The 18619-nt window shown below is 39.6% G+C and overlaps 1 protein-coding gene across 2 annotated transcripts in view; it reads right to left on the bottom strand.

Annotated features, from left to right (window-relative positions):
• Positions 1 to 1291: 1291 nt before the first annotated feature.
• Positions 1292 to 18619, bottom strand: part of mthfd1b (methylenetetrahydrofolate dehydrogenase (NADP+ dependent) 1b) — a 52156-nt gene continuing 34828 nt past the window's right edge. Inside the window, exons 18-28 of one of the 2 annotated variants that reach the window (XM_061895500.1) lie at positions 13127 to 13267; positions 12957 to 13025; positions 11827 to 11938; positions 11555 to 11694; positions 11391 to 11432; positions 4060 to 4160; positions 2601 to 2778; positions 2418 to 2525; positions 2087 to 2239; positions 1896 to 2009; positions 1292 to 1817 (exon numbers count right to left, since the gene is read on the bottom strand). In XM_061895500.1, coding sequence (XP_061751484.1) covers positions 1920 to 2009; positions 2087 to 2239; positions 2418 to 2525; positions 2601 to 2778; positions 4060 to 4160; positions 11391 to 11432; positions 11555 to 11694; positions 11827 to 11938; positions 12957 to 13025; positions 13127 to 13267 — 1134 coding nt within the window. In that variant the 3' untranslated portion in view covers positions 1292 to 1817; positions 1896 to 1919. The remainder of the gene's footprint in view (positions 1818 to 1895; positions 2010 to 2086; positions 2240 to 2417; positions 2526 to 2600; positions 2779 to 4059; positions 4161 to 11390; positions 11433 to 11554; positions 11695 to 11826; positions 11939 to 12956; positions 13026 to 13126; positions 13268 to 18619) is intronic. The other variant, XM_061895499.1, reaches the window with a different exon arrangement.

Below are 18619 nucleotides of genomic sequence, written 5' to 3'. Positions count from 1 at the left end.
TAGTATCTCAGGTAACTAGGACTTTTTTTGTTTGTTTTTACTTTGGAAAAAATATCGAAATATATATCGTATATTGTCATTCAGCATACGGAGCGGAAAACACAACCAAAAATTGTAGGCTTTTTCATGTCACGAAGCCTGCCTACTTCACCACAGTCTGTAGTCTATTGCCCCCACAGGCAGCAATGAGATGGAGACGTGATGGTGGCAAAAGGCCAAATTACACTGTTCCTTACTCCCACCCATCCCCTTCCCCGTCCGTCTGCCTGTCCCGGAAGCTCCTTCCCTCTGGAGAAACACCACCTTAACTAACAAATATTCTGGGGGAAACACTGCCATCCGTTCATATTTCCAAAAAAGTGTGAATATATGCACTGTTTTGTCTACTCCAACAAACACCTATATGCTGTGTAATTTGAAAAGATTTGTTCCAGCATTAAATCTTGGTATGATTTTGATATACAGTACATGTCAATAATGTGATCGCCATCAAATCTGCTGCTCTATAAACTGAAGTTCTATAGGATGTCATTTAGACAGGACTGACATTCAATACTATTTACACTGCTACAAGTGCTATATATTTTAGGTTTTTTTTTTTATCTTAACCCTCCCAAGCACAGTAGTTACTGTAGTGTAAAGATATTCAAAAGCGATTTTCTCTCATGTCAAATTTGCACACTACAGTGGACTCTATTGTGTCTTGCTATACACCACCATCTTTTGGCCAGCTTTTGTAAGTGCAAAAACACCCCTGACAAAAGTGGGGGACAGGATAGGATTATTGGTCAAGTTTTTTTTTTCTAAGGAACCCTTGCTGGCATAAAAAATAATAGGGCACCAAAAAACCATTAAAGAGTGATATAATGGTTAACATTTCCGAGTGTGGATTTTGTGACTTTAGGAAATTGTTTAGTCATGTGACGACTAAATTAGACATGGATCGCTGGCTACATTTTGACAGCAAATTATAATAAAATATTTCAATCAGCAGTAACGTTTTTGCTCCAATTTAAATGTAAAAATATTTATAATAAAAGTTCAGTTTTTATTACAATCCAGCAATATTTTGTGGATATTAGTCCTATCATGATTTTGAAAACAAGTTTTTTGTAACACATTTAACAGCATTGGAATATATTTTATAGTGCACACAAAATCTTATTTTATCAATTAATACCTTAAAAAGTGTTTGTCTACACTTTTTTGAGAAACTGGAAATATGTGTCATATTGTAATTGTATCCATGTTCAAAATAAACCGACACCATAACAATAACACATCATACATGTTGTGTACTGTAGCGCACATTTCACCAACTACTTTTTTTTTATTTAATTGAATTGAATTTTTTGTGTCATGCCTAATAATACATGTGTTTTTTTTTATTCTTATTGGTGGTATATGGTGTAAAACATATATTTATTTTGGGTTATCTACCACCATTTTAATAAAATGTTTTATTAGTGCAGAATTATCTCATTCATCAGTTTTAGGCACTGTTATACAATGTAAAAAATACTTCATTCCTGTTGATGATAATTCAAAATCAATCAACATATAGTTGTGTTTCTTTGAAATGATATGGAATGTTTGTCATACAGACTCAATGCTATAAAGACAAATTATATTGTTTGTTGTACAAAGAGTAGAATTTCCCAGCATTTAAAAGTAAATTATGAATTACCAATTTAAGTTAAGTGATTGGGCTCTTTAAGAAATTAGTCGCAAGGCAACATTGTTATTTACAGACATGTAGCTGAAGGTGCCTTCAGTTATTGCCATTAAGACTCATTTGGCAGACAGCAATGGACCACCTTGGTAAAAGGAAGAGGAAAAGATATAATACAAGATTAACCAGAAAATATTACTCAAAAATCATAAATTGATATTACCTTACCAACATCCAGTGCAGAAGTTTAGAAGAGTCCATTGACTTGTTCAGTCTCAGGATCCAAGTCAATGTCATAGAAGCAAGGTCTGGTGGGCAATCCAGGGATTGTGGGCATCTAGGAGCCAAAAATGTATTGATTTATTACAGGAAACAGCATGTAAGATGAAGACGGATCGATATATTGAAACTTACAGTGCCGACCAGCGGGAAGAGAAAGCCGGCGCCAACGCTGGCTCGGATGTCCCTGATTGGCACAACGAAGCCGGTAGGCACACCCTTCTTGTCTGCCTCATGGGACAGCGACAGGTGGGTCTTGGCCATGCAGATTGGGAGGTTGCCAAAACCCTGAAGGCAAAATGGTTTTGATTGTGTTGATTGCTAGTCTACGTTGAATTAAAACATTATACTGTATAGATAAAAAGTAAAGAGCAAATTTACAATTGCCAAAACAACAAACTGTACCAAATAAGAACTGAATATACAGCCCTAAAAACGGCACCATCTGAAGTCCAAAAATGCCGACCTGTTTGGTGTAGAGCTCCACTTTGCGTTGTGCCTCTGGAAGAAGTTCAATATCATCTGCTCCATAGATCTTCTGGGCGATTATTCGGATCTTTTCCGCGATAGGGAGCTAGTAATAAAATAAGAAACATGTAAAAAATAATGGCTTAGTGTGGATAGTTTTTGAGCAGCCTTGGACAATTACCTCCAAGTCATAGAGGAACTTGAACTTGCTTGGAACTTCAGAGGCTTTCTGGACAGCCTGTCCAAGAGCAAGAGCGCCTGCTCCACCCTCAGCCCAATGGCTGCAATGCACAGCGTCAAATGCTCCGGCACTTTTGGCCATGTTGCATACAAGGTCCAGCTCAGCATCAGTGTCTGTCCTGTGTAGCAACAGCAGCAGTGTGAGGAATACATACAATTAACAATCACATGGCCTCAAGAGAGTTTTAAATACAATTCAGTTAGGGAACAGTCCATGGAAAAATGTTGTGTTTAAGGACGGCTAAATAAAGTGGGAAAGTGACATGTACATGCAAAAAAGGCGATCTAACAGTTTATTATTTTTCCTAAAAAATAATTGACCTCTGGTGTAGCCTACATAAAGTTTCAGTTCCTACATTCCCTGAAGGCAACGTGATAGGTGATGCCTCCATCTTTTTTTCTAAGCTGTCTGTCATGATTCCACACCCTCTTCTCAGTTGAAGGCAACTGCTCCAAGTGAAATTTGTGCCAAAAGTGTGAATATATATATATATATATATATATATATAGGTAAAACTGAAAAAAAAATGGCTGTGCTGACTTTTATTTTGAATATACTGCCCCGAAAGGGAATAAGCGGTAGAAAATGGAAATTATGTGTCATTCAAAGTTAAACATCAAAAGTGGATTTTGAAATTATTTTTTCTCCAAGTACAAAACTTTTGGCCGTAATTTGGATACATAACATATCTACTTGTATGTTTAGTGCATAGTCTGGTTCGGCCCACCATTGTACATATTTTCTTTGTGTTTCTACTAGGCATTTGACTACATGTCTGATTTATTTTAGGGGAAAGGAACAACTATTATGAAACCCCCTGGAGCATTATTCTGTTTAGAGCAACACTGACACAGAAGTTAAAAACATTTACAGACAGATTTTCTCATCCCCTTTTAAATGAATTATTAAAAAAGTAATCAAATGTTGATGTGATGTTGTTCTACAGTAGTATATTTAACAAACTACTGTAGTCTGTTAAATACTAATTGAGCAATTGAGCAACAGTGCCTCTGCTGGTTGCAGTGATGTGTTCATTACTGCCTCAAATGCTTCAATAAACAACCAATTCCACACAACTGACAGATTTATTAACAATCTATTATTCAAATATGATGCTCAACGAAAAAGTTTTGAAGGGCAGTAAAACAACAGTATGACTTTTGCCACCAATCACACAGGGTACAAGTCCAAACAGCCAATTGTCATGCTCATGAACGGAAATTAATTGCATATACTATTTTCCCCCAAAAAATTTGTTTTTCTTGTAATAAAAAGCCACGTGCTGAGAAAAAAGAAGAAATGCCACTGTTGTTGTTATTAATCTTGGTTAAGTTTCATATTAGATTAGACTGTGTTGGTCAGCTCTGATGTTTACGAGATAAAAGGAATGTACACTTACTTGAAGGCATTGACAGCCACCACCACAGGGACTCCAAAGTGTTTTGCATTCTCTATCTGCTTTCTCATGTTGCTACAACCTTGCTCCAACAGTTCAAGGTTCTACGCACAAATAAACACATAAAAGGTTTGATTGGTGGTCTTGGCATATTTTTGCAGGCTGGTGAAGGCTAACTGTAGATTTGTGTTTATACTAGCAACAAATTCTTGGAGCTATTTTTTTTCCTCCTCAAAAATATGTAAGAAATTGACCAAAAGTAATTGTCCACTGCATAGAACACTAATTCTTATGAAGGTTTGCATACTTTATAAGGAAACGACACAAGATAACATCTTTTTCAGCAGACTTTCGAAATCCCCCACAATATAAGATTTTACACCATTCCAACAGGCCTGCAAAAAATGGGGACTCTTAGTGCATGTTAAGGGCCTCAAAAAAGGCCTACTAAAAGAAAAAAACAGCAATTTCAATAATAAATACATTATCTGCATTGCAGGGCTTGTGCTGCGGCTCGGGCCTAAATAAAGGAAAATAAAATAAATAAAAATTAAATTAAATTAAATCAAATTAAATCAAATTAAGCCACTTCAGACTGTCATCATTTGAATTTGTTAAACAGCGTTAATTTTTCGTGTTTCGTGGCAAAACATCAAAGCAATGTTTGGCACCATGCCGCCAACATCTAATGGCGTAGGCAATATTTGTTCACATTTTATCGTCCCCTGTATGTGTAGTATCAATAATTTTAACTGCGACTCATTTGGTCGGAGTCCCTAGAAGGAGTTAATTAAAGTACAACCCCTTCTAAACCGGCAAAGACCAATATGACCGACTTACCTTTTGTTTTCATCCTGAGACTTATGTTCGTCATAACAGACGTCGCCTGCGATTTTTGTGTTGATACGTAAAACTGGTCGTTGGGGCAAATTTTTCACATTTTAAAAGGTGGCATTAGAGCAGTGGTTCTCAAATGGGGGTACTTGAAGGTAGGGCTGGGGGATATGGCCTTTTTTTAATATCTCTATATTTTTAGGCCATATCGCAATTTACGATATATATTACGATATTTTGCCTTAGCCTTTAATGAACACTTGATGCATATAATCACAGCAGTATGGTGATTATATGCGTATACATTAAAACATTCTTATTCATACTGCATTCATATATGCTACTTTTAAACTTTCATGCAGAGAGGGAAATCACAACTAAACCAATTGACCAAAAGTGTATTTATTGAAATTATTAAGCAATGGCACAAACATTCATGTCATTTCCAAGACATAGAGTGCAAGATTGTCAGAGACATCTTAAGTGTCAAATAAAAATGAGCTGCATAATAGGAAATCAAATAGTATTTGTCCATCACTATGTGGTAGGTTACTACGGACGTTATGAAATTATCTTCATTTTCTAGCAAGCGACTTTTCAAATGATGCTACATATTAGCAGTAATGCTACTTTTTATAGCAACGTTTTTGCCCCACACTTGACAAATTACGGTTGTCTGTTCGACATATTCCCACTTGAAGCCGAACCACCACCAGACCATGGACCCCCTGCTGTTTTTATTGGGAATTAAGTCTTCTTTCATTTGTTAACAGATCCGCACCTTCTTTCTCTCCTATTTCCACTTGTACGGCTATGTTAGCAGCTAACGTAGCCCAGTCTGCTACCTCTCTGCTGGGCGAGGGCGTATACGTATGTGGCGTATGACGTGACAGTATGTGACGTGTGTAAGTTTGTGAGCCTGCTTGTCTGTGAGAAGGAGAGACAGGAAAGAGTGAGAAAAGCCTGAAGTGTAATGCCTGCAGCTAAAAGCAACTGCGTGAGAACGTATACTCTAATATTACGATAGTCATTTTCTATATCGCACAGAGACAAACCCGCGATATATCGTATATATCGCCCAGCCCTCCTTGAAGGTATGCCAAGGGGTACGTGAGATTTTTCAAAAATATTCTAAAAATAGCAACAATTCAAAAACCCTTTATAAATATATTTATTGAATAATACTTCAACAAAATATGAATGTAAGTTCATAAACTGTGAAAAGAAATGCAACAATGCAATATTCAGTGTTAACAGCTACATTTTTTGTGGACATGTTCCATAAATATTGATGTTAAAGATTTCTTTTTTTTGTGAAGAAATGTTTATAATTAAGTTCATGAATCCAGGTGGATCTTTATTACAATCCCCAAAGAGGGCACTTTAAATTGATGATTACTTCTGTGTGTAGAAATCTTTATATTTGAATCACTTGTTTATTTTTCAACAAGTTTTTAGTTATTTTGATGTATTTGTTTCCAAATAGTTCAAGAAAGACCACTACAAATGAGCAATATTCTGCACTGTTATACAATTTAATAAATCAGAAACTGATGACATAGTGCTGTATTTTACTTCTTTATCTCTTTTTTTCAACCAAAAATGCTTTACTCTGATTAGGGCGTACTTCCATCCATCCATTTTCTACCGCTTATTCCCTTTCGGGGTCGCGGGGCGCGCTGGCGCCTATCTCAGCTACAATCGGGCGGAAGGCGGGGTACACCCTGGACAAGTCGCCACCTCATCGAAGGGCCAACACAGATAGACAGACAACATTCACACTTGAATTAAAAAAAATGTTCCCAGGGGGTACATCACTGAAATAAGGTTGAGAATCACTGCGCTCGAGAGCCAATTTTGAAATGTCATTTTCAGGACCCCCAATATATAAAATTTTTCACACTGTCTGACACCCCCGCAAAATATGGGGATTTTTTGTGCATGTCAGGGGCCTTGAAAAGGCATCCAAACATATAGAAGAAAAAACACTGCAATTTCAATAAAACCCTTGTGGTGCTCTGCATCGCCCGTGCAGGGCCTGCTTTGCGGATCAGGCCTTAAAAAGGAATGAGAAACTCCAATTTGCCCCAAAACAGATGCTAAGCAAGGTATTGTAACGGTTGAAAATTGTTGGCCTCTTTCAGTAAGAAAACGAAAAACCCACGATAGTCACCAACATTTTTTTTTCCATCCATCCATACTTTAAAATACTACATTTTCTCAAAATTCCTTTCAACAAGCTGCAGTCAGGTCATGGGTCCTCCAACATATCAATGAACCAGAAAACAACAATTAAAATTCCTAGGAATGAGGAAGCGCATCGAAACATTAGACTTCTGAAATCGATTATTTAATTAATTTTATTTCAATTGAGCATTTGTGAAAAGAGCTGAAACATGAGTCATTTAAAAGCACCTATCAAACTTGATGACAGCGACATAATGATTACCGCAAAGTAGACCAATTATTAATAAATCAAATATTTTCCTAGCTAGAGCATTAACATTTTTTTTATAACCTTCTAAACCTTTTTCACATTATTAGAGCCCTCTAAACATGAAATAAGATCAATTAAACTTAAAATTTTCTCAAAAGCTGTCAGTGCGCCTTATAATCCGGTGCGCCTTATATATGGGCCAATATTGAGTCACAACAGGTCTCACAACTACAGTAAGCAGCCGGCGATTTCATTTTCCCCCGTAGGAGAAGAAGCGCGGGATATATGACTGCGCCAGGCCGTGCTGTTTCATTTCCATGTGTGTGTTTATGTAAAATGGCTCCTATTGAGAGACATGATTTCAGGAAAGCAGGAATTGTCACTGAACTGCTAGACAACAGCAGCGACACTGACTCCATTAACGACGTCTCGAAATAGTGCAAAGCAATAACAATATATCAATAACTCAACGTTGCTCAAATGTTAATGTCACACAACACAACACACAAAATAAACATGTAAAGCTCACTTTAAGTTATTCGTCAACCACGAATCCCTTGAATTCTTCTTCTTCAGTGTCCGAATTAAACATGCCACAGGAGGTCTCGCAAATACGGTAAACAGCCGCCTACCTTATTTTCCCTCGTAGAAAAAGAAGCGCGCGGTGCATGCTGGGATATATGACTGCGGTAGGCGTGCCGTTTCTGTGTGTTTATGTAAAGAGACATGCTTACGACGCAGAGTTTAAACTCAAGGCGATCAGTCACACAGTAGACACGGGAATAGAGCAGCAGCGAAAGAATTTAACATCAACAGCAGCGACACTGACTCGTTTAATGACGACTTCGACGAGACGGAGCCGGGCATTTTGGATGCCGTATTCGCCCAACTGTTTGATTCGAACACTGAAGAAGAAGAACTTGAGGGATTCCTGGATTAGGAATAACTTAATAAAGTGAGCTTTACATGTTTATTTTGTGTGTTGTGTTGTGTGACATAATCGTTTGAGCAACGTTGAGTTATTGATATATTATTACTTTGCACTATTTCCAGTGTTACTATAATGTGATTGCACTAACGTTTGATTTACCGTAACAGTATCAGACTGTTTTTTACGTGTTATTGAATCGGGGAAAATACTAAAACAGCTGTTTATTCATTTTGGGAGTGAACGGAGTTGTCCAAACGCTGGTTTGTAATCTATTAATGTAATCTATTATTGGGACGGCGTGGCGCAGTTGGAGAGTGGCCGTGCGCAACCCGAGTGTCACTGGTTCAAATCCCACCTAGTACCAACCTTGTCACGTCCGTTGTGTCCTGAGCAAGACACTTCACCTTTGCTCCTGATGGAAGCTGGTTGGCGACTTGCATGGCAGCTCCCTCCATCAGTGTGTGAATGTGTGTGTGAATGGGTAAATGTGGAAGTAGTGTCAAAGCGCTTTGAGTACCTTGAAGGTAGAAAAGCGCAATACAAATATAACCCATTTATCATTTATTTATTTATCATTAATAAAGTTTGACTGACCTATCTGACTGGTTTGTTGACATTCCCTTTAGCGCAGCACCATCTAAACGATGCATAACGTAACCCCAGCCTCTACTGTAGCATCTATTTTATGCGCCTTATAATGAAGTGCGCCTTATATAAGAACAAAATATTAAAATATGCCATTCATTGAAGGTGCGCCTTATAATCAATCAATCAATCAATCAATGTTCATTTATATAGCCCTAAATCACAAATGTCTCAAAGGACTGTACAAATAATAGCCTTATAGTGCGGAAAATACGGTAGTCACCTTTACACTCCTTTCACCCAATATAGTAGCCTTGAGTTTTTGTTGTACCTAACGTTACAGGCGTTATTGCTACAGTCATCGCCTGGCCACTAAATTATGGCTACAATGTCGAAATACTTATTCCCATCCTGGATAATTCCTCTAAGTTAGAACTGGGCTTTGAGTACTGAAACCAGCGTTTGTTCTAAACAAAGTTGATCAACTTGACAGCTACAGCTACAACCATTAGATGTGATGTTAGCATTCAGTATTAGCTTTATGTGTTTACATTGTTGCTCCACATCAAACACAGATCTCCAAAACTGTGTTACTGATGTCAAAGATAAATTGCATCAGTGTTCATCTCCACTTTAACCAGACAGTTCCTAAAAGCGTCTCAGGTAGCCTTCTCAAATGACGTGCCAAAATGTCCGATGCTACTTCCAGCTGTTGTCAGTCAACATTGACATCGCTCGCAATGTGGTGATGTTTAATTGATTAGGCAGGAGTTTAAGATGAAGTCCATCTGCCAAAGGTTAACTTGAGATTGTCACAGTGGAGATGAAGCAGCGACAAAGTTAGCCAGTTATGGTTGTTAGCAGCGTAACCCTTGACCCAGAAACAGATCTTGTCTTGGTTAATATTTTCAGAAATACTTCACTGTTATGAATATGATACACAACCAAAAATTATTTAATAAAAAAAAAAAACGTATATTCATATCGCGCTTTTCTAGACACTCAAAGCGCTCACAGAGAACTGGGACTCAACATTCATTCACACCTGGCTACATCAGTAGCCACAGCTGCCCTGGGGTTTTAGGCCAAATACATATAGAACATAAAACTTTTTTTTTTTTTCAAAGAAATCGCAAATGTTGTGAAGTCACATTATTTAAAACGCCATGCAGCCTGGGATGACTGTAATTACTTTAAATTGGATTAAGGATACCATCAATTTTTGTCAAGGCCAGTTTAACTTTTTTTACGTTCTCTTGAACCACAGATCAAAGCAACATCTGGTTTTCCATCAATTTTTTTTTTTCTGTATTTTTATTTCCGATTTCAATTATTTCAGTGATTCTTGTGGTTTTTCCTTCTTTGGTGTAAGGGTACCAAAAATTATAAAATTATACATTTCAAACTGAGTGCACCACAGGGTTAGTGACAGTGTGAGTACGTGCTGGCAGGGCGGCTGAATGAGAGCTCAGACAGTTAAGCCAGTTGTTGTTGTTTTGACTTTGTTATTTAAACAGAAAGGTGATCCATCACCCACTCGCTGTGTTTGTTTGATATACAGCACTGTATAGCACTTTGGGTCAAAGTGTACAAAACTTTCCTTAAATTACGACTTTCGTCAATATTTACCGTACATAATTTCCTGTAGGTAGATTTGCTTCAATATACTAAATTTTCAAGTTACAATTCCTGGTCACGAACCACATTAAAAGGTGCTGTTTGCAACTTCCTTGTTTGTAACATTTTTCGAAGCAAAAAATATAACACCACAGGCTTGCTTATGTTACCATTAGTGGTTTAACAGAACACATAAATGGGTTGTACTTGTATAGCGCTTTTCTACACTACTTCCACATTCACCCATTCACACACACATTCACACACTGATGGAGGGAGCTGCCATGCAAGGCGCTAACCAGCAAGGGTGAAGTGTCTTGCTCAGGACACAACATACGTGACGAGGTTGGTACTAGGTGGGGATTGAACCAGGGACCCTCGGGTTGCGCATGGCCACTCTCCCAACTGCGCCACATTTGTTTGACAATTGTGTATAATTTTAACAATTACAAAGTTTCAACGTTTATGTAAAAACATTTTTTACGGTCCGTATTAAATGATTGGTGTTTATGGCAGTCATTTACCGTCTCATCAGCACGTACGCGCAGGGATTGCGTGCACACATACAAAAGCAGTCTAAAAGAAGCCATAACAACATGCAGTTCTGTTGTTATGACAGAATATACATTCAATGGCAGTTGAAGCCAACTAACCAAATTGCTATTATGTGTGTGCATGTGTTACATACAAAGTCATAATAAGGTGGGATAAGGACAAGTGGTAGAACATGGATGGATGGATACTGTGTAAAATTCATTGGAAAGTTGGCGCCCTGTAGGCAACTGTGTAAATGTTGCAAACAGCCCCTTTAAGTTAAAAAAATAACAGTTCCACTTCAGAGTTTGTTTAAAGCGGACTAAATAGTTTTTCCTGATAATGTGTACACAAGAGTGTAAGATTAAAGGCTGTCGGGCAGCAAGTATACATTACCTCCTCAATGTATTCCTTCGGTAGCGGCATTCCAGCAGTGACCTAAAACATAAGTCTATTAATTAATCTAATAGATATGACACCGTCCTGGTCATGCTTCTAGTGTTGGTAGTTTTTTCAAAATACAAGAATGATTTTGTTTATGTCAGGTTTAGAAAACACACCGTGGGTCCTCCGCCGTGCATCTTGAGGGCTCGGACAGTGGCCACCAAGACCACGACATGGGGCCTCAGGCCAGAGTATCGGCACTTGATGTTAAAGAACTTTTCCATCCCGATGTCGGCGCCAAAGCCAGCCTCTGTCACTATTTGGCAAAATGCACAGATGTGAAGACAAAGTCAATCACATTCATAACTGGAACGATAACCAAGGTTATGATGTTGTAGGAAGTATTAAGAAAACACAACACAAACATCAACTGTTTTTCTCCACTTACCCACAAAGCCCTGTTGTCCAACCAGCTTCAAAGCAATTTTATCAGCCAGGATGGAGGAATTGCCGTGGGCGATGTTGGCAAAGGGGCCAGCGTGGACAAACACAGGGTTTCCCTGCGATTTTGCACAAGTCAAATAAGACATAAAACTCACAATTAAATCAGATTGTATTCACGCTCTTCTGGTTTTCCCACATTTGTAATGAATTATCTACTTTAGCGTTTAAAATGTATTACCGTATTTTTCGGACTATAAGTCGCTCCGGAGTATAAATCGCACCGGCCGAAAATGCACAATAAAGAAGGAAAAAAACATATATACGTCGCACTGGAGTATAAGTCGCATTTTTGGGGGGAAATTTATTTGATAAAACCCAACACCAAGAATAGACATTTGAAAAGCAATTTAAAATAAATAAAGAAAAGTGAACAACAGGCTGAATAAGTGTACGTTATATGACGCATAAATAACCAATGGAAAACGTGCCTGGTATGTTAACGCAACACATCATGGCAAGAGTCATTCAAATAACTATAACATATAGAACATGCTATACGTTTACCAAACAATCTGTCAGTCCCCATCCATAAATCCGATGAGATCTTCTTCCTCGGTGTCGCCCTTGGTATGCGCCCCGCTAGCGTCCTTTCTTTCTGCTGCTCGATTGCTGTTCTCTACAGCATATTTCACTACGTCCAGCTTGTAATCTGCAGTGCATGATTTCCTTTTCGGTGCCATTTTAGGTCAGTCCTTCTCAGTTTTTATAAGTTACCGCCAATGTTGATGTGATCCATTTTAATAGCTCCAGCAGTAGCGTATGGCATATAGCAGTTAGCATATCATGACACACAATGCACTTCTGCCATGACCCGCAGTCGCCGAATTCTCTTTGGTTGGCGTGTGAGTGACAATTGCTGACGTGTGTGTGACGATTGTGGACATTTTCTCCGTTGCTCACTCGAATGAGGTTAACAATATTATTTCATATTTTACGGTAATGTGTTAATAATTTCTCACATATAAGTAGTTCCGGAGTATACGTCGCACCCACGGCCAAACTATGAAAAAACGTTGACTTATAGTCTGAAAAATACGGTACCTTTGGAATAGAATGAGTTTATGTTGCACCTACCTCCAAAGTCTGCATCAGATTTGGCTTGATGGCATCTTTCATTAGCACAGTCAGTGCACCACACACACCCTATAGAAATAGCACAACAGCTCAACAACTACATGATGCTATTCTTATGTATTTGTCGTATTGTGATATCAACAAGGTTTTAGTAAGTTATTCCTACTGACCAGATCTTCTGTGGTGATAGGTTGTCCGCCGCGGCTGGTTGCCACCACCATTTTGGCCAGTCGCTGACGCATGTCCTCCAAGCTGCTTGTGAGGGCAAGCACAGCCATGATTTCACTGGCCACTGTGATGTCAAACTGAGCCTGAAAGAAAATGCATTAAGAAATGAGCTCCCCTTAATGAACAACACACTACAAATCTGACTTTGATTGTCACAGTCAGAGAGGAATTAAATGATTTATTTTTGTTAAGGTAGATTGCAGTTGTGTAGAAGTGCATCGCAGGGTAGTTTGTTTCTAATACAAGGGTATCCAAACTACAGTCCGTGGGCCTGGTGCGGCCCAGCCCGTCCGCATCTTCAGTCTGGACAGTGAGACAACACAAGCTAAATAAAAATTCTGACTTGGGTTCTGCCTGAAATTAAATTTTAATGACAGGTAAGCTTAATTGCTGCAAATCTGTCGACATTTCATGGACCATGTTAGTAAACTTGATCAATGACCACAAGTTTTAATTTTAAGTCTCCTAGGCACAATATTCATAGTCATTGTGCATATAAAGCAAAACCGACGCAGAGATCTAACACACATGGTCAACATAACACACAACATGTTCATTGAACTTTATGAACATTATAAAACATGTCCAATCACAATACATAATTTTAATTTACACCCATGTAAATCCACACTTAGCCATGTTTGGCACATTTTAGTTGCTTGATATTTCTCATTGATTAAAAAAAAACTTTTGAGGTTGTCATCGCCACTGAAGTAAACAAGGTAGGAGTCAAACTTTTACAGACTCTTAAGATTTAATGTTTAATCGTTTATACTTCATATTGCAGTGTCGTCTAATGTGTGTGTGTGGGGAGCTTAATTTTGAAGTGGTGTGTTATTGTTTAGTCTCTTAGCTAAACCTTGCTTCAATCAATACAAACTAAAGTTTGAGATTGAGTTTATTTCGAACATGCATGCATTCAACATGATACATCACAATTTAAAGTTTGTCTTTTCAACATGTTCGAAAACAAGAAGGAAGAAGCAGAGCTTATGTAATGCTACCCCTTTTCCTTTACATAGCAGTTACTAACACTTCTGTTCACTTCCTGTTCTCAATTTATTCACAATAGATTCCATAATTGAAAACCTTAAAAATAAACAATAATTAGTGAAGTAAATTCTATTTCATATGGTGAGATAAGATTATCTAGAAAATGAATGGATTGATGGAATACATTTAGAATGTTTATCATGGTTCTGCTTCTTTATATTTTGTAAACACTTCAGGTTTGAACAATTTCTTGAATTAGATCATATTAGTACATTGTTTGATTTCTTTGCTTAATCCAATCCATAATTTAATTCCACATACTAAAAGCCTTGAGTGTTGTACGTGCATACAAATGTTTTAAGTTACATTTTTCTCTAAGATTATATTTGTCCTCTTTTGTTGAGAGGAATTGTTGTATATTATTTGGTAGAAGGTTACAGTTTGTTATGTGCATAATATTAACTGTTTGAAAATTTACAATGTCGTAGAATTTTATAATTTTCGATTCAATGAATAAAGGGTTTGAATGTTCTCTATGTCCAACAATATGTATTATACATCCTTCCATCTTCTTCCGCTTATCCGAGGTCGGGTCGCGGGGGCAGCAGCCTAAGCAGGGAAGCTCAGACTTTCCTCTCCCCAGCCACTTCGTCCAGCTCTTCCCGGGGGATCCCAAGGCGTTCCCAGGCCAGCCGGGAGACAAAGTCTTCCCAACGTGTCCTGGGTCTTCCCCGTGGCCTCCTACCGGTTAAACGTGCCCTAAACATCTCCCTAGGGAGGCGTTTGGGTGGCATCCTGACCAGATGCCCAAACCACCTCATCTGGCTCCTCTCGATGTGGAGGAGCAGCGGCTTTACTTTGAGCTCCTCTCGGATGACAGAGCTTCTCACCCTATCGCTAAGGGAGAGCCCCGCCACCCGGCGGAGGAAACTCATTTCGGCCGCTTGCACCCGTGATCTTGTCCTTTCGGTCATGACCCAAAGCTCATGACCATAGGTGAGGATGGGAACATAGATCGACCGGTATATTGAGAGCTTTGCCTTCCGGCTCAGCTCCTTCTTCACCGGATCTATACAACGTCCGCATTACTGAAGACGCCGTATCGATCCGCCTGTCGATCTCACAAGCCACTCTTCCCTCACTCGTGAACAAGACTCCGAGGTACTTAAACTCCTCCACTTGGGGCAGGGACTCCTCCCCAACCCGGAGATGGCACTCCACCCTTTTCCGGGTGAGAACCATGGACTCAGACTTGGAGGTGCTGATTCTCATTCCGGTCGCTTAACACTCGGCTGCGAACCAATGCAGTGAGAGCTGAAGATCCCGGCCAGATGAAGCCATCAGGATCACATCAACTGCGAAAAGCAGAGACGTAATCCCGCGGCCACCAAACCGGAACCCCTCAACGCCTTGACTGCGCCTAGAAATTCTGTCCATAAAAGTTATGAACAGAATCAGTGACAAAGAGCAGCCTTGGCGGAGTCCAACCCTCACTGAAAACGGGTCCGACTTACTGCCGGCAATGCGGACCAAGCTCTGACACTGATCGTACAGGGAGCGAACCGCCACAATCAGACAGTCCGATACCCCATACTCTCGGAGCACTCCCCACAAGACTTCCTGGGGGACACGGTCGAATGCCTTCTCCAAGTGCACAAAGCACATGTAGACTGGTTGGGCAAACTCCCATAAACCCTCAAGGACCCTGCCGAGAGTATAGAGCTGGTTCCACGACCAGGACGAAAACCACACTTTTCCTCCTGAATCCGAGGTTCGACTATCCGGCGTAGCCTCCTCTCCAGTACACCTGAATAGACCTTACCGGGAAGGCTGAGGAGTGTGATCCCACGATAGTTGGAACACACCCTCCGGTTCCCCTTCTTAAAGAGAGGGACCACCACCCCGGTCTGCCAATCCAGAGGTACCGCCCCTGATGTCCACGCGATGCTGCAAAATCTTATCAACCAAGACAGACGACTTAAACAGGTTGAAAAACTTATTCGGGTGTTACCATTTAGTGGTCAATTGTACGGGATATGTACTGTACTGTGAAATCTACTAATACAAGTTTCAATCAATCAATCAAAGTGGTAAGTGGTGCTGGGCTAATATGTGCCCTCCAACCAATAACTTTACAAACACGCGTCATCATACGCGTCATCATTCCACGACGTTTTCAACAGGAAACTCCGCGGAAAATTGAAAATTGTAATTTAGTAAACTAAACCGGCCGTATTGGCATGTGTTGCAATGTTAAGATTTCATCATTGATGTATAAACTATCAGACTGCGTGGTCGTAGTAGTGGGTTTCAGTAGGCCTTTAAATATCCATCCATCCATTTTCTACCACTTATTCCCTTTGGGGTTGCGGGGGGCGCTGGTGCCTATCTCAGCTACAATCGGGCGGAAGGCAGTGTACACCCTGGACAAGTCCCCACCTCATCGCAGAGATACATATATATATATATATATATATATATATATATATATATATATATATATACACTGTATACCGTATTTCCTTGAATTGCCGCAGGACATATAGTATACGCCTGCCTATAATTACTGCCGGGTCAAACTCGCTTCCCAAAATGATTAGCGCATGCTTAGTATTACCGCCTGGTCAAACTCGTGACATCACGAGTGACACTTCCCCTGTCATCATTTTCAAAATGGAGGAGGCTGATTTCAATACCGGTAATTTAAAATCGCATAAAGGGAAGAAGATTAAAGCTATTCAGTAGGATTTAAGGTCCAAGCTTACATCACACTCAATTTTTTACTGCACACCTTTGTTAAGTGCCGGAGTGAGAAGAGGTTTTAAAATAATTAGCGCATGCTTACTTTTACCGCATGCCTTTGTTAAGTGCAGGAGTGAGAAGAGGTTTTAAATTAATTAGCGCCCCGGCGGCAATTCAAGGAAATACGGTATATATATACAGTGAATAAAATAAGTATTTGAACACCATGCTATTTTGCAAGTTCTCCCACTTAGAAATCATGGAGGGGTCTGAAATTTTCATGGTAGGTGCATGTCCACTGTATGAGAGATAACCTAATAAGAAAAATCCAGAAATCACAATCTATGATTTTTTAACAATTTATTTGTGTGATAAAGCTGAAAATAAGTATTTGAACACCAACATTAATATTTGGTAGAGTAGCCTTTGTTTGCAATTACAGAGGTCAAACATTTCCCATAGTTCTTCACAAGGTTTCCATAGACTGCAGGAGGGATTTTGGCCCACTCCTCCACACACATCTTCTCTAGATCAGTCAGGTTTCTGGGCTGTCGCTGAGTAACGCAGACTTTCAGCTCCCTCCAAAGATTGTCAATTGGATTTAGGTCTGTAGACTGGCTAGGCCACTCCGGAACCTTGATATGGTTCTTACGAAGCCACTTCTTGGTTTTCCTGGCTGTGTGCTTTGGGTCATTGTCATGTTGGAAGATCCCACGACTCATCTTCAATGATCTGACTGAGGGAAGGAGGTTTTTGGCCAAAATCTCACAATAGATGGCTGCAGTCATCCTCTCCTTCATACAGTACAGTCTTCCTGTCCCATGAACAGAAAAAGACCCCCGAAGCATGATTGTACCACCACCATGCTTCACAGTAGGGATGGTGTTCTTGGGATGGTACGCATCATTCTTCTTCCTCCAAACACACATAGTGGAATTATGACCAAAAAGGTAAATTTTGGTCTAATCTGTCCACAAAACTTTTGCCCATGACTTCTCTGGATCATCCAAATAGTCATTGGCAAACTTAAGACGGGCCTTAACATGTGCTGGTTTAAGCAGGTGAACCTTCCGTGCCATGCATGATTTCAAACCATGACGTCTTCGTGTATTACCAACAGTGACCATGGAAACAGTGGTCCCAGTGGGCTGATTCCTCACCTTTCTTAGCATCATTGAGACCCCACAAGGTGATATCTTGCATGGGGCTCCACTCCGATTGAGATTGACCGTCATGTTTAGCTTCTTCCATTTTCTAATGATTGCTCCAACAGTGGACCTTTTTTCACCAAGCTGCTTGGCAATTTCTCCAGAGCCCTTTCCATCCTTGTGGAGTTGTACAATTGTGTCTCTAGTGTCTTTGGACAGCTCTTTGCTCTTAGCCATGCTGAATGTTTGGGTCTTACTGACTGTATGGGGTGGACAGGTGTCTTTATGCAGCTGACGACCTCACACAGGTGCATCTGATTCAGGATAATACAGTGGAGTGGAGAAGGACTTTTAAAGGCGAACTAACAGGTCTTTGAGGGTCAGAATTGTAGCTGATAGACAGGTTTTCAAATACTTATTTTCAGCTGTATCACACGAGTAAATTTTTAAAAAAATCATAGATTGTGATTTATTTGATTTTTCTTTTTAGGCTATCCCTCATAGAGTGGACATCCACCTACCGTGAAAATTTCAGACCCCTCCATGATTTCT

The sequence above is a fragment of the Nerophis ophidion genome, linkage group LG03, assembly GCF_033978795.1.
Source record: "Nerophis ophidion isolate RoL-2023_Sa linkage group LG03, RoL_Noph_v1.0, whole genome shotgun sequence".
NCBI classification, from domain to species: Eukaryota; Metazoa; Chordata; class Actinopteri; order Syngnathiformes; family Syngnathidae; genus Nerophis; species Nerophis ophidion.
This window is presented reverse-complemented; position numbering and strand designations above follow the sequence as displayed.